A 17767-nucleotide genomic window follows, 5' to 3' on the forward strand; every position below is an offset into this window, starting at 1 on the left:
CTCGCGTCGTCGTCGCAGCTAATCCCCGCGCGCAGCCAATTAGAGATTTCGCAGTTTTAAGTGGATAATAGTGTAACGGAGTTACACAAGTTTTGCGAGAGAAAGGTGCTAAATACACACAATCGTCTTTTTTCAGACACGAGTTGAATCTTCATCAAACGAGCGAGGCATTCGACTTGATATTTTACCTCCGGAGCATTATTACACAATTAAAACTTGGTCCGTCGCGCGTTAAAGTCGAGACGCTTAACGGTCGGATTATATAGTCCTAACGGAAATGGTTGGGCGGGTGGGCCGGGGGGTGTCTTTTAATGCTAAACTTTTGCATCTCCAATGGAGCGACGATATACGAGCGGGAAACGAGCGAAGTTCGCACTTGATTGACGCAAGGAAATACTGCGCGGCCGAGTGGGACGCTGATTAGGCGTCTGCGAAAGGCCGTTAAACTGCCGGGCGCGCGCCGCCGCGAGGCCCCCGCGGCTCTCGCTCGGCCACGACGAATGCCCGCCACGTGGACGAGCGGCCGAGGCGCGCGGCGGTGCGGGCTGGCGGCGGGCGCAAGCTCGCCGGGGGCTCGAAGGGAGCTGGGGCCGAGAGAGCGCGCCACCGGCCGAACGGCGCGCTCCTCCCGCGCGACGCACCCCCACCACCGCGCCCTCGACGGGAGTGCAGTTCGGCCCGCTGGCAGCAGTGGCAGCAGCAGTTGATGACGCGCCGGCAGGGTTAAAGCTGCAGCTGCAACTCCTCCTGGCGAGGCGGCCGAGCGATTGGGTTACACAGCGCGGCTGCGCGGCGCTGCTCGCCGCCGCCGATAAAACCCTGCCACGCATGGCGCAGCGCCTCATTACGGGGAGGCACCTTGCCGAGAGACACGCGAGAAGCTCCTTGCCACGCGCCGCCGCTCGACGCGCGCCTCACGCGACTGCTCGCACGACTCGCTCCCCGTCGCGCGCAGTACGCCACTTGGCTCGAGTCGCGCCCGCGGGCGAGCAGCGCAGAGCCGATCAGCCGGAAGATTGCCGCCGCAACGCTCGCCGAAGACCGTCCGCTCCAAGATCGCCAGCAGCCGAAGATCTAGGCCGACGACGCAGCGACGTCTCGAGGGTCGGCGCCAGACAGCGCCGCCCGCAGTCCCTCCAGGTTCATGAATCTGAGCAAAACAGGTAACGTCAACATGCCAACCGATTGCGCCGCGGCGCGCCCGACGATCCTCGGCCCCCCGGGCCGTTCCCCGCTGTTGCATGCGCCTCGGGCAGCGACGAGGGAGGTGGACGGACGATTACGTCACACTTTGGCCGTCAGTTTGTCCCTGCGTAGCTCAGCGTCGACCGAGCGCAGCCCCGATTCGCGCCCTTCCACGCTGGCGGCCCGCGAGCCGCGAGGCCGCTGCAGGCTGGTTCCACTGATTTTGGAGCGCGAGAGGGACGACGGATGCACGCGCACGCGAGCGCGCTGGCGTTCAAGCCTCCGCCGTTTGGCGCGCGGCCAGGGCGCTTATCTCTCGGCGCTGGATTCGCGCGACCGCTGCCGATGCCGCGGGCCCCCGCCTCCTCGCGCGAGTCGTCGTCTCGACGGGCACCTCGGCGCGCAGGCTTCGCTCGCTCGCCAGCCCGAGCGCGCTCGGGTTTTCGCTTCGAGGAGCAACGGCCAAAAGTCGCCAGTTCAGCGCTGAACGATGCGGCAGCGCGACTTCCGTCGTCGGAACTTGCGGGCGTACCTTCCCGCGTCACGCTCGTGTGGTAATCCGTCGTCCCTGTCGACCCGACAATGCATGCTATCCGACGCGCGAGATCGCGCCGAGAGCAGCGAAGAAACGAGAGCACGAGCGGGAGACGAGAACGACAAAGGAAGATTGCAACTGAACGGAAGCTGAAGATTGTTGGTGTTATTCTGTGCGCGCGCGCGTGTGCCAGCATATCGATCTCGCTTGCACTTGAACAAGGTCGAGCCGCCTCGTGTCTGCTTGACCGCGTGGCATTGCAACGACTTACTGTCTCCCGAAGATCTATCCCAACATGCCAACGAGGTATAGTTTTTTTCTTCTCTCTAGATTTAAGTGCAATTTCATATGATGATGATACTGATGATGATTATTATTATTATTACTATGTGTATTTGACATTGACACTGAGTGATTGCATTCTCCCTCTCCGTTACACATCGAATGACGCCGGCTGACGATACGCTGATGTCGCTACTGATTTCTCACTGACAGTTTTCCCGACAGTCCACTCTCTTGTTATTTATTTATTTTTTAAGTTGTTATGCGATATGCATAGCTGTTTAATGAATAATAATAATTAATAATTTATTACGAAATTGGAGTTGTTTGGTTGTACGTCAAGTTTTTGTTTGGAAGCATTGTCGTACTTGTGGGGTTTCACACTGAGAATCCGATCGCTGGAAAAATTACGCCAAGTCGAACAGGGATATCCTAGTTGCACCAATAATTTTCATAAAGAATCTTCGCAATTTTCAAATGCTACCACGTATAATCTAACTTTTTTCCAAACCAGCCCCCTTTGTCTATCTATTATGCTGCGTCGCCTCAATTTTTTCGAGGAAATTTTCTACCTTTTAATAACAAGTTGAAAAATTTCGAAATTTAATGAAACAAAGATCAATTTTTTTCAATATACATATATATTGAAATTATTCACGTTTTATTGAGACTGATTCGACTGCGTGCCTAATTTTCTAATTCTTGACGATTTTTCTGTTCTAATGCATCAATCAACATTATATAAGTTGTGTTTTTCGCACAAGTCAAATTCTTTGTAATCAAATCTTGATTCCAGACGACATAAGCTATTGTTACTAGTATTCGGAACGTATGCGTCATAAAAATCAGGTGAATTAAATTTTAGGGAGGACTTTTCAGCGATGATAAAAAATGGAAACAATTGTAACAATATTTTTTTATTTATCGCTATAAACGTTGAATAGTTCGTAAACAACACCTACCTGACGTTGGGGTTATTTTGATAATATTTTCATGGTAAACAAAGAAAGATACGAAAGCGAGGCTTGAAGGCCTTATTAAACGCCCGATGGTTTCGGTAAATTTGCCTTTGAAATAAGTTCAATATTTGCTACCGCGTACTCTTCGATACCGTTCGGAACGCTTGCGATCCGTGTTCGGTATTCAAATCAATATTCAAATCATAATTTTCTTTATTTATTTTTCTCCCACGGAGAGAAACTAAAAGTTAACCGCCAATTTGAATATTTTTAATATTGCATTTGGAAAAAACACACAAAAGATAGCATTGCAAACAGGCACGACTGATCGATTTATAAAATTTCAAGCCGAACGAAAGAAACTCACATCTGAGTATACTATACTTGAGTGCCTAGTATACTCAGTGTTAATATGTGCCTAGTATACTCAGTATACTATACTGAGTATATATATATATGAGTATACTTTCTCGAAAAACACAAAAGTATTCATATACGCGAAGGCTTATGTTATTTTTTTTTAATTTAAAAATTGGCTGCTCTGTATGCGCATGCAATCGATTACCATTATATATGAAATTGTTAATTAATATTTATAATACTGTTCCAATCACCCGATGTCGTTTTATAACTATTTAGGATCGCGCTATAGGAAATGCTAGAACTCGCTGTATTTTTTCTTTATCGAATATAAGTAATTCTGCAAATCGAAGTATAAATATGATTTGTTTATTTTGATCAACTTTAATTATATTTCACAAAAATTGTGGTTAGCTCGATGTTGTTAATTTCATGAGTATAGCAAGAGTACCGTATTAAATTTCTGTAGTTATTCTAGCATCTTTTTTCATTCATTTTTAACTAATCTTCGGAAAATCAGAGATTGACAAATTCAAGATAAACTACTTTTCCAAGAGCACCATTTGCTTAAACCATCAGATTGATCTTCGTAGTGACACGCGAATATTTGTGTGAGACTGAATAAAGAAGAGAGAGTAAATGAGAGAGTGAGAGAAGAGGCTGTAGGGTTGCTCTCTTTCTCTTTTCTCTCTCCTTTTCTTTTCACCTACTGCCTACTTATGAGCACGCGATGAAAAGCATAATTTCAAAAGCCAAGATTGAAGTACAACATGGCAAAAGTAAAGAAAGTGCAGCGAAAAATAACAAAATTTTCATAAAAGCAAAAATAAATCTTCTTCTCTAAAAAAGCAAAATAAAACTAATGATATGCGGGCTTCCCAAGTGGTCACCCATCCATGTACAATTCTGCGCTTAACGCTGCTTAACTTCAGTGATCAGATGAGGATTGGCGTATTCAGAATGAAATGCCAGGAAGCGAGTGTTAAAATTTACATATCGAAGTTAACTCGGAATAAGCTTTGATTTTCTCGGTCGTAAGCTCAAAATTCTGAAACATGCGGCCCAGTAAGTTCATATTGACATAACGTTTTATTTATTGAAAATATTTAGCGACGAACACAATTCCAAGCGTCACAGCGAACGCATTTTTTTTGAGGTCTTAGTTTGTTCATTTGGATTTGGAGATGAGTTGAGCTTTTTTCAATAAAATTATTTTTCAAATATAAAAAGTAATTTTTCTAGAAGTTGTACGAAATCATTTTTAGAAAATTCAAATAAATTATTTTATAAACTGAAAAAATAACTTCATTGAAAAAATGCTCCACTCATCTCGAATTACATCTCGAATGAGCTTATTAAAAGACTGAAAGAGATTTTCCATCGCTGTGTCGCTCAGGATCGTGCACGGCGCTAAATTTTTCAATGAATAAGATGTTATGTTAAGAGTGACTTTTTGGGATGTATATTTGAGATATTGAGATTTGACTCACAGATACACACACACACACACACACACACACACACACACACACACACACACACACACACATACACACATGATTAAAGCTTCTTTCGAGTACTTTAAGAAAACAATATATTATAAGGATGTTTTCAATCAAAATGAATTTTACAAGCTGACAAATAAAACCTTCAATTTTCACTGCTTAACATTGGCTGATCTCTTTAAAGCTCGCCCCGTACCATAATCAGACGTCATAAAAAAAATGAAAAATTCGTTTCTTATAAAGAAATCGTTTCTTCACGATTTTTAATAAAAATATTCAGCTAAAATCTTTGTTGACTGCGTGCCGATCGCTTAGATTTTGCAAACAAATACAAGATTGAAGCATAAAATCACAATAAACACTGTATGTATAAAAAATAAAAAACTCCAAAGAAGCAAAAATAAAACGTATTATAGAACGAGCAAAAAGAAAGGTTCAATTAACACGCTTGAAGGTTACATTACAAAAGACAAAACCACCAATTTACTGACATCAAAAGAAGGTTCGGAGATAGGAAAACGTAAATCCCGTTAGGTGATCTTTAGTAGTGGTACGATTTAAAGTCTTGTGTTACAATTCGATTGCACGCTTGTTTTGACTGGTTACTTAAATGAGATGAAACTTGCGATTTTTCAATTGGCGCAACTCTTTTGGGTATACAGAAAATTGTTAAGTTAAAATTTCGCATGTCTTGCAATACGGTATAAGCGAACTTGGCAAATTCAATTCCTTGTTTCTCGAATCAATTATTGTCGATGGTAAATATTCCTTCCTAAAATTTGACAATTCGAAAAATGTGAAATTTTTCATACATCGAATTACTAAAGAAGCGGGTTTTTAACTCAACAAATGAAGTAATCATCTAAAAAATTAAGGAGTTCGATAACACTTCAATTTTTCGACAATCGAGTCGCAATAGTAACTTGAGTAGAGCAAAATATCGAAATGGACGAAGAAGCTTTGGGAATTTTCTTTATACCCGATGAAGTTAACCTACCTGACAAATTATAGAAACGTGACATTGTATAACGAAAATTACAGTACAATAATAAATAAATGGAAAACTACAATGATAAGCAATCGATAGGGACTATCCAAGAAAATAAACAGGTTGTATTTCGTCCCTATGATATGTAAAATATGTAAAAACTTAAACCTAAAATATGTAAAAACTTAAAAGACTCCAGAAAATATTGAATTAATTAAAGATGCAAATTTCGATATCGAGGGAAAAGTTATCTAACTACAGAGACAAGGTTTTTAAAAATATTAATTTGAAAAATTTGAAGGGAAGTAATTACGTGAAAGACTATGGAAAGCCTTTGTTTGTCTTCCGTTAAGTAGGCGAATCACCCTTGCGAGTACATGAACAACTTTACATCGAAAAATTGTGATTGGGATGAATTGACAGAACTAGCACAATATAATTATAACACGATTCATACCAGCCACAATTTTATGCCGCACGAACTTGTTTTTGCATTTCCGGCCAAACTATCACCTAATGTACCACTTAAAAAATCTAAACAACTGACAACTTTTAATGGATATTTAGAAAATCTGATAAAATATACGAAGAAAAGCGTTCAAATTGCAAGAGAAAATTTAATTATTTCTAATAGAAAATCGAAAGAATAATTTGACAAAACCATACAAATCCAGTCGATTTTAAGATCAGAGATAAGGTCATGTTCATGAACGAACCAAAACAGAGAAAATAGGAATAAAACTGTTACTTTAGGTCTTTTGAAAATCTAAAAATAACCAATAAAGGCACCATTGTAATCGATTATATTGGAAAATCAAAAACAGTTCATGCAAATAAATTAAATATTGTAAAATAAATACAATTAAACTAATTAAGAATGGTAAAACAAAGACACTGATATTTTTTTTATTTTAGGAAACGTAATGGAAAAATTACTACTATTTTTCACTCTATTCAACTTTGTCAAAATAACTATCGGCATGGCGGGATTGAACTGCAGCTCAACGAACTTTACTATTACAATCTACTCCTTTTTGGACACAGGAACTACAACTTTCATCAAATGCAAGATAACTCAACACAAGCCAAGATATAACTTGTACAAGCAGATGAATTCTAATCTATAAAAGTTTTACAATACAAAATAGGAATAAGGGATACCGTTTTTCATTGCGGCATTAGTCATTTTAGGCCAATAGAAAACGCACTTCAGGAATACATTGCGAAAGTATCTCACGATAATTGTAAAAATATACATGAAACAGGTATTTCGAAGGGGGCTCCAGTGCTGTGATGGTTTTCAACAAGTTTGATTCCTCGCATTAAATAAACAATACTCATCTTTAATACGCTAGAACATTAGTAATTATGCAATAATCAATGCTACAAAATTGGAGGTATCCCTCAAAATCTTTAGTTACAGATAGTTTTGCGCAAAATTCGATATGCACTTTCATTTATTTAGAAAGAATTATAAAATCAAAAGATACAAAACGTATAATTTTAATTGACGAAAGTTCAGTTACAATTTTTCAAAAATTCAATTTTTTCCTTTTTTTTATTGTTTATCGATGATCTATAAATATAAATTATATATATTTGGAAATTCAATTTAGAAATCGTAATATTCATTACAAAAAAATATTCAAACAGTATAGTGAATTAGTCTTGCGTTGTAGCATCAATTTTCGGTACCCTTTGGCAATATTTTCATTAATAACTTAAAATAATCCACGATTGTCTATACTTCACGATATGCATTTGAAAAACTTAAGTTTTACTCTATAGAATGTTAATTTTCTACCGCGTATCTACATCATACTAAGACATATTAAAATACCAATTTCTACAATTTTCTTCCTTTACCCCACAAGATCGTGTGTATAACCTATAAATTGTGAAAACTTTGATGAAGATTTTCCATGACCAAAATAAAAACTAATAATATGTTGGATTCAGTATATTTTGATCTATAAAAATAGTTATATATAATCTTTCAGCTTCCCGCGCTAAAGCCCCCTTAAATAGATGGTAACAAGTACAAGGAAAAACTTATTCAGATACTATATATCTTGGATAGATTTGATACTTGAGACAACGGTCGTTCAAGGGCTTATCTAAATTACCTTTGATTTACCTTTGATTTGGAATGCTTTAAGTTAGTTTAGACAGCTATAAGTCAAGGCTAAGCTCAGGTATGGTATGTAAATTTTCAGAATAGAACTGTATTGATACGGATGGAGGTTACACCTTTTGGCTTTCATGACCGCAACAAATTGCTTTAAAGACTTATTGTACAGAGAACCAATCATTAAGATAAACTGCGGGTGATTGAGAGACGATATATAATATAAGCTTCGAAGAAGTATCTTTTGCTTTGTCAGCAAAGGAAACGTGAGTTTCTGCATTAGAGTTCTAACAAAAACCGAGCAGCCAAAGTTTTTATTAATGAACGATCACAATTTATTAATTCATTGATAACGATATACAAAGAAAGCAAAGGATACTCATATATAATTTTTTTACATATTTTAATAGTAAGTTGATTTATACAGAGAAACATTTTAAGGCTGAAGTAAAAAGTTTTTAACTAAATATTAAAAAAAAAATACGAGTTGGAAAGGAAAGGAAAGAGTCTATAACTCTCTGTCCCCAGTCTCTACGTCCCCTGACGAGTTTGCTTAAAATATTATGGTACAGAAGCTCAAGTATATTGCTCAGCTGGCAAGAGAAGCCATACTTATCACACAATGTATGGCTATCGAAGTCCAACTATTTCACAGAACAAATTGTTTCGCTCGACTATCAGTCACAACAGAAAATCAAACATCTTACCTTTCTCCGAAAACACATATCTTACTGAAGATAGAGACATGATTAAACTGTAACACAATCGTCTGGTAATACTATAGAATCGAAAAACAGCTAAACGCCAAAACCTAAGGAAGCAAACAACAAAATTATCACGCTCGAACCTTCAACAAAAATGACGTAGGAATCGACGAAGCTACATCTATGGGCAATCAGCAGTATGTACTCTTAAGAAGACCTGCAACAACTTCAAGAATATGTTCTATTTCCCATGGAAAAATCATCACTCTCCAGTGTGATAGTGAGAGCAAGAGGTTGAAAGCATGCAAGGAGGATTGAGTTCGAATTTGTTTATTGAGAAGACATTAACAAACATTGCAGAAAAAGCCTGAAAAATATTCATTTTAAAATTCAAGTAATTTGGATCAATATACTCCGATATTATTAAGATCGTGATTATCGTCCAATTTTGCAAAATAATACTTGATATAATTAATAGAGACTACACTCTATACATAATATACAGCTTGTCAACATACATGCCAGAAGCAATAGTTAGCTCGATAACTAATATGTTGGTAACTCTGAGTAAACTACACCGCCAGTCATAGAATAAAAAATCATCAGAACTCCAGGAATAGGAATTGTAAGAAGTAAAAGTAGATAAAATGAAAATGTTACACCTCATATTACTCCCATTGTACCATAAGTCCACTATTCAAAATCAGAAAACTAAAACATACCTTCAGAAAGTTATTCTATAAGCGCGTATTTCACTTTTTACATTAGAATCACAGTAGATTCATAATTGCAATTAAACAAGCCCGTAAATGTGATTCTATTACTTGGTTATGTAAAACTAAGCTCAATACGTGAAATTCATTATTAAAAAAATTTATGATTAGTTGAGGAGTAAATAAAATCAAACTGTACTTGAAACTTGCAATTTCAATATGTAGAAAGAGTAATGATTAATGTAATCGATCAATTGCTGAAGAGACCATTTTCATTACATTGGTACAGGGCCGATATGCAATGATCTCGACATGGAGGTATTATGATCTAAAACTCAATTGTTTTTTACAAGTTCACAATTTTCAGCGACTGATCGAACTTAGTAAATAAGTAGCCCGAAAAATTATTGATGCTTTCGATGATATTTCGATTTTCGGTAATCGAATGACGATATTGAAACAATTAATTTGAATCAAAAATCTTTCTTAATAACTTAACTTTTATCACTAAATTTATATTAAGCTGTCATCTCTCAATTAAATAAATAAATAATTATTTTTACTATCGAAAATTGAGTATTCGTGCGTATTTATTGTCGACCTTGTCTTATCGAAAAGGATAGCAGCCAAGCAGTGAAACTAATCAAGGTTCATTAAATCAGGTAAAGCCTAACACCATATCGAATCGATGAGTAGGACGTTCAATTTTAAAATAAAATAATAAGCACAAATCTCGACTGATGAGTTGAGATTTGACAGTATAAAATACGGCTGATTTTAAAGTAATGTGTGATACTAATATAATATTATAAGACAGAAAATAGTATTTTAAGGTGGTTATTTAATTTTTGAATCTTGTAAATTCTGTTTTTCCGTACATTTATTATACAGAAATAATAAACTGATTTTTTTTAATGAACAAATTGAGAGAATAATTGTTTAACGACAGTAGTAGCCAAGCTAAACTAGTTGGGCGAAGCCTAAGTATAATTAATAGTTATTCTTTGAAAAATTAACGATTTACTTCTGGAATGACAAGGTGAGGTTCACATATGAGAGTCCTAGATTTTGTTAAAATTTTGTGGGTAACCCTTTTAATGAGCAATATTATGTTCTCTGTGGGATTTATGGGTTTGTAATAATTGAAAGTATATATACATATAAAGATATATGTTACATAATCGAATTGTTCTTTGAAATTAAATTGAGTTTTTCGTACATTTCTCATCAAATAAAAGCATTTGATCACACCATTTTAGTACTAATACTTACTCGTAAGATGTAGAAAATCAGTAAGCTTGAAAGTGATTTTGATTTAAAGAATGTCTCATTTTTCCAATAGTGTCAATTTTTGCTACCCCATAACTTCCGAACACGAGCATATTCAGCGAAGTGTCAAAGTACTTACATAATGTTTTTCGCTAAAAAAGATACCTGTAGAGTTTTAGGGAAGTCCAGGATCCGTATGCATGAGCTTGTCCTTGTTAGAATGGAAAGTAAAACGCTAAACCAGCCGGTAAACTATAAACAACAAGATTTCATAACTATACGCCTGGAGGATTTTGTAGGACTTGAAGTAATAAAATTAATGCTAAATTATTAAATTTGCCAGTAAGATAGAGAAACGACTGTTTTTCAATGTGTTATTTTTCATAAATATTCCATGGCAGTCATCTCCTCGCCTGTTACAATCGAGCTTTATAAACATATAAGCAAAAGCTTCTTCCAGTAACGAAGCAATTCTCAATTTATCATCACACTAAGGTCTTATGCAAATAAACAATCGCTAATCTGTTTCTCCAACCATTCAAATCACAGAAGCCCGTGCCGATATATCATAGATTTGCATGATTTTGTTCTTGGCCAATTGAGGGTCACTACCGAAGCAATTTTTAACGTAGAATTCGAATCCGAACTCAGAATTTGTCCATCACGTAAGGTTTCTTAAATATCTCAACCTAATAAGGCCGTTTTTTGCTGTATTTGAGGTCCCGTAACATCGCTAAATAAATTTTTTTCCAAAAATGGGAAAACCCATCTCAAAGGTAAAGACCTTTTTAACTCTTTAAAATATATCTTTAAGATTTGAGATGTATTTTCTTTTGATCGAGATATCGTTAATTTAAGTCAACTGCTTTAGAAGTCTCAAAACATCTAATTTTTCGGATACACATACACTGCCCGTCAATCACTTTTGCCATGCTTACCTCAAAATTAGGCAAACTTGAAAGTTTTGTATCTCGGTCGGAAATCATCGTATCACAAAAAACCGCAGGGCATTTTAAAGGTAATTGCAAAAGCTTCCATATAAGACGTGCTGAGACTTAAAAATAAAAATATGTGTTTTTTACAGTAAAAAAACTGATTAAAAAAATTTCAATTTTTTTAACCTCGACTTAAATCAATGCCAATTTAGAACCAGGCGGTGGAGGGGAAATCGACCGGAGGGGTTCAGAGGGTAATGTCTTTCCCTTTCAAATTAGCCCCCGCGGGGTTCTATCCGATGTTTTTTAACCGAGTTACGGCGTTTTTTGTAAAAAAATAACCTTTTTTTTCAATCCTCAATTACTTCGACTTACGTACGTTTTGGAAAAAAATGCCAAGGAGAAAAAAGTTTCATTTTGTGCCCAAGAATACAAAAATAAAGTCAAAATAAAGAAATAGAGATAAAAATTGTTTTCGGTTTTTTAGCGCATTAAAAAAATAAAGGAATTTAACTTTTTTTTTACGCTTCGTTTTAAAATGTCTAGGGACGTAGTAAATCACAAAAAAACTAAAACTAAGCGTAAAAAAAAAATTAAATTCCTTTATGTTTTTAATGCGCTAAAAAACCGAAAAAAAAATTTTTTCTCTATTTCTTTATTTTGACTTTATTTTCGTATTCTTGGGCACAAAATGAAACTTTTTTCTCCTTGGCATTTTTTTCCAAAACGTACGCAAGTCGAAGTAATTGAGGATTGAAAAAAAAGGTTATTTTTTTACAAAAAACGCCGTAACTCGGTTAAAAAACATCGGATAGAACCCCGCGGGGGCTAATTTGAAAAGGAAAGACATTACCCTCCGAACCCTTCCGGTCGATTTGCCCTCCACCGCCTGGTTCTAAATTGGCATTGATTTAAGTCGAGGTTAAAAAATTGAAATTTTTTTAATCAGTTTTTTTACTGTAAAAAACACATATTTTTATTTTTAAGTCTCTGCACGTCTTAAATGGAAGCTTTTGCAATTACCTTTAAAATGCCCTGCGGTTTTTTGTGATACGATGATTTCCGACCGAGATACAAAACTTTCAAGTTTGCCTAATTTTGAGGTAAGCATGGCAAAAGTGATTGACGGGCAGTGTATGTAATATATAGGAAAATACTTGACTTCAATTAACAGTATCTTGATAAAAAAAAAATATATTTCAAATCTTAAAGATATATTTTAAAGAGTTAAAAAAAGTCCATTCAAATGTTTTTTCCCATTTTTGGAAAAAAATTTATTTAGCGATGTTACGGGATCTCAAATATAGCAAAAAACGGCCTCTTTTGCCTGTTTAGGTTGGGATATTTAAAAAACCTGACACGTTGGACAAATTCTGACTTCGAATTCGAATTATGCGCAAAGAATTATTTCGGAAATGACTCTCAGTTGGCCAAAAACAATCACAACTACTTATTTTACAGATCTGTGAATCGAAAGTAGGTAATCTGTTGAGCTTGCCAACACGAAAAAATAATGAAAAATGAAGAGCATAAAAGGCATACATGTATGCGTAAGCGGTAGCGCATCGTTGGCCATTAATTTAGCGGTAGTTTAACACGATTACCCGTCGATGACTTCGGGCTTGTGAGAAATTAATTCCTGATGCAACGGAAGCCCGATGAATTATCGAGCGCCAAGGCCTGCCGATTAAATCCAGCAATTATACATGCATACCTGATATTTACGTCGATGCGTTCGCGGGCTCTGGCCGAAAATTAACCTCGATTGCAAGTGGCTCTTGTTACGAAGCTTCCACTAGTGATAACTGATAATTATCAGGTGTCAAATAGGCGAGCTTTCAGTCAGAGTCGCAGCAGTCCGCTATCGTAACTGATGACCTTTCATTCCAACGTATCCAATACTTTTCCTTACAGAACTTCTATAAAATTGAGCTATGACGCTTTCATTAAAGCGATTTTAGCGTACCTGTGAGCTTCACTTACATTTCTCATTATAATTCAATGCTTCAATGTTGAATTCTTAAATTTTCGAAAACCTATGAAATAGTTCTGAAAAAGAAACAATGAATTGGAAAATACGAGACAAGCAGTGCCTTGAAAATCCATTTAGTAATGAAGAAAACGAGACCACATGTGGCTATATACCGCTTGTGTGTGTGTGTGTGTCTAGGAAACCAAGGCTACTTTGGTCGTTTTTCTTTTCTAAATTCAAGGTCTCTTCGTTTGAATCTTTCGAATTACGATGAGCAAACATTGGAACCGTTCTATCTTTTCTTATCTTAAAACTCGCTCAATGGTTGAGGTGACCGATCCATATTTTCTAAAGTTACTGCAATTTTGCTCAATTTTTTCGATTTGTTACTGTTCAAACGGTTCAAAATATGATTATTTTATTATTTTTGATTGAAAATTAGAGTATGAAATGTTAGATATCCCAAGATATGAAAAAGAATATTCCTTACAAAAAAAATGAAGTATTATTGACAAAATAGTTTGCTACACAGAAATTCATTAGAAACTGTCAGTCACGTTTTGTATTACATCATGACTGTATATATTTTCTAATAATTAATAATCGCAACATGTAAAATGCATTAAAATATGCAGTCGTGGTTTATAAGACCCCAGATTTCAATTAACTCCTGTGTAAAAAAACCAGCGCGTCAATAATATTCCGCTTTTATTGGCAAACATCTTATTTGATACGTTCACATTAAACAGTCATATGCTGAATAAAACAAATAAAAAAGCAGGTGAAATAAAATCCCGTGAACGAAGAAATATGTCGCTCGGGTCATTGCAAAATCAATGAATTAGCGAAGCTTTGATGATCGCGGCCGGAGCAAAGTCCATCGTTACACGCGCAGCAAAAGCAATCGAGTTATCTCGGCGAAACGTTGGCATCGGGGGTATCCCCGGCGCGCCAAAGCTAATTCCAATTGTACGAGCAGGTTGGTCGCGAAGTTGGAAAGATGCTCGGAAAAATACGGCTGGCGCCATGAGAGGTGCAGTCGGCTGACGTGCGCCGCCTATCCTTTGACGCATGCTGCCGTTTCATAATTCGATTGTTTGAGCTCGGTGCATCGGCAAATGTAAGGGCTCAGGCGGCACGCTGATCGACAGCCCAGCCTCAGTCCACGCTCAGCTGCCTGCAGCGTTACGTCGGCCTCGCTTTGCAATGCTATCGGCGGCGCCGCTCGCTGCACGCAAATTCACGCTCGATCGGCGACTCTGGCTTTCCGCGGATATTTAATAAGAGCGAGCGAGCGCTTCCCGCGTCCCCACGCTCCGAATCACACTTCATATTCATCTTTCTGCGAGCAAACTCTTTCGTTCTGCGGCAGTTCAGCCAATTCCGTAGCGTAACAATTATGCGAGTGCGCAGCGAACTTGGATAGCGCGGAGGGTAGGCTAATGCGGCTCCCATTCTCATGTCTTGTCCAGGATCGTATAACAGTCACTTTACAATACTCCCTAACTTTGCACGTAGTGAGTATACTTCATATTTTCATGGATTTCAAGAATAATATTTATTATTTAATCAGACATTCATTTCTGAAATTTCGCGTTTCGATATTTTTTTCCACCTGTTCCAGTGGCATTTTTGTAATATAGGCACGCTCTTGATTTTTCAATTTTTGTTTTATTCAAAATATAAGATATTCGAAATCTATAAATATTTGAGTTGATCATGTAGTAGAGTAGAAAACGAACGAATTAGAATGTGAAATTAGATTAATCATATTTTTTGCATTTTACAAATAGCTGTATAAAAGTCATTGTGTAATAGTTCATTTTATTTGCCTGTACTGAATAAAGGGATGGATGGAAAACAAAATTCATGATATTCTAATCAAAAATTTCCTAAAAATGTATGTTTCTATGTATTGTAAAATTTTTATATTGATATAAGGATGATAATTTTGACATTTTCTAATTTATTTATGTAGTGCTTTAAATTTTTTCAATCTAAGAAATGGGCTCCGTAGCTGCGCTCAAACAATAGTTGCATTAAAAAAAGTGAAATAAACGAGCAAGATTCATAACTTGAAAACTTTTTAATAAAATGGATTATAAATTTTTTGTTACTAGAAGTCTGCATGGGCGTTTCACGCGTGGTAAACCTACAGTATATACACGGTATCATTTTTTATTTTATAATTTATTATATCTCTTATAAATTTGTATCTATGTAAGTAAAATAATAAATTCCAAAGTGTTATCAATTATTTCGAAACAGTTCTATCTATCATTTTTTTTTGTTTATGCACATGATTTCCAAAAAAATATTTTAATAGAATCTCACGGTCTAATTCGAGAAATGCAATATATCATTATCCGTGACTAAAGACATCCGTATGTAAATCGATGACCACTTTTCGATAAGTTTGTCCTTGAGATTTGTAAATAGCCATAGCAAAATATGCAAATTTAATTTGAAATCGTCTACATCTTCATTCCTAGCTGATAATATCGCACAGTTAACCGTTTTATCAAATTTCTTGATAAGTCATGAATAAGTTTGCCAAAAATACCATCAACAAAGCTTGTTATAGATGGTAATATAATATTGAGGAATATCGATATAATCATATTTATCATTCGATCTTCCATTTTCGATATCTAACAGAAAATTGGAAAATTTCATTTCATTTGGTAGTGAAGTATTATAAAATCTTTCACGATGGACTTTATTTTATGAGTAAATTTAAAATGACATTTCTTGTTTCTCTGACTTTAACAGGTATGAGTTGTTTAAAATCACCAATTAAAATCATAATTTTCTTACCAAATGGTAAATTATTTCCCATAATACATTGCAAGAATTTATTTTCAATATCTGAAGCGTATCTAGGAGCCATTAAAGATTCATCTCAGGTGAATACCTTTCTTTTTCTTCATTTTTCAGCCTATGTAGATTGGGCTTTGATATCCGATAAAAAATAGCCTAAAAGCATCTTCGAGTATTTGAATGTCACAGTAAATATTTTATCAATATCGATTCATTAATAATTTCGAATCATTTCTATTTGAAAATTATGACTCAATAAATAATTATATTTTACAATTTCATTTGAAAAACATCAGTGACTAATTGAATAAAATTATATTGATAATTTTATTATGTCATAAATATAATTTTATTAAATAATTAATATATATATTAATATAAAGGACAATTGACATCTAATCGACAATAGCTCTGTCCAAAATTATAGATCACCAAAAAAATCGTGGATGAGCTCAAAATTTTTATCTTAAACTATACTTTCTTCTGCAATGTGGTGACCTTGAAAAATTCAAAATGGCGGCTCAAACCTAGAGATTTCATAAAAAAAATTCAAAACTCGATTGTAAATACTCAATTGTGATTCTACGTATTTTTTATGCCAGAAATGAATTCAGTTTTCAATTTTACTTAGGAATATAGTATTGCACTCGAGGTAAAAATATTTTACAATGTCATATGAAGGATGAATCGGAAAAAAATAGTTATTTCTTGAATCACGAATAAACCAATGTTGATTAGTGAGGAAATGAATATACACATAGGTATTTCGAGTCACTGTATCATAAACTGATGTCCATTCAACCCTACCAGGTCTCGATTAAGGTATTTGGAAGGTCAAATCGTGAATGTTTTTTATTTTTTGATAAGATTAGGACATCCACAAGTGTTACGTATCGCTGAATCCGAATCCGATGGAATGTCAAACGACCTAGTTACAGAAAAATTAGTTTCCAGATAAATGAGATATCGTCACATAAAGTTAATAAGATTAAGAGTATTGCCAAATAATATTAGCACTAAATGCCAATGGTAATTATTTGCACTTTTTATTGATAATTTCATATGTTATATTATGATAGCAAAGACTATTTTTCGAAATTTCTTATAAAATTGTATAAAATGGCATCAAGCATGAAAGAAAATTTATACTACCTTATATTGAAGGTCAAATACAAATTTCAATTATTAGTAGGCTCAATAATCATCTAGGTCGCAATCTATACAGACTACATATTTTCAGTTTTGTAAATACTTTCAAATTGATAGGATTATTGGATTTGGATTCAATGACTCGAAATACCTATGAGTTTCTTCATTTTCTCACTAATCAACATTGATCAATTAGTAATTCAAGAAATAATTATTGTTCCCCGATTCGTTTTTCTGGACTATATTTGTATGTAAAATTGAAC

At 35.8% G+C, this 17767-nt stretch overlaps 1 protein-coding gene across 5 annotated transcripts in view; it reads left to right on the forward strand.

The window, feature by feature from the left end:
- The first annotated feature begins 716 nt into the window (after positions 1-716).
- The window catches only part of LOC131666482 (sex determination protein fruitless), a 62785-nt gene continuing 45734 nt past the window's right edge, over positions 717-17767 (forward strand). For all 5 annotated transcript variants that reach the window (XR_009302100.1, XM_058939188.1, XM_058939191.1 and 2 more), the window contains exon 1: positions 717-2026. Coding sequence is in view for 4 of the 5 variants with exons in the window: in XM_058939188.1 (XP_058795171.1) it covers positions 1768-2026 (259 nt within the window). In the remaining variant the exon portion in view is untranslated. The remainder of the gene's footprint in view (positions 2027-17767) is intronic.

The sequence above is a fragment of the Phymastichus coffea genome, unplaced genomic scaffold (assembly GCF_024137745.1).
Source record: "Phymastichus coffea isolate CEN01 unplaced genomic scaffold, Cenicafe_Pcof_1.1 PCOF00059, whole genome shotgun sequence".
NCBI lineage: Eukaryota > Metazoa > Arthropoda > Insecta > Hymenoptera > Eulophidae > Phymastichus > Phymastichus coffea.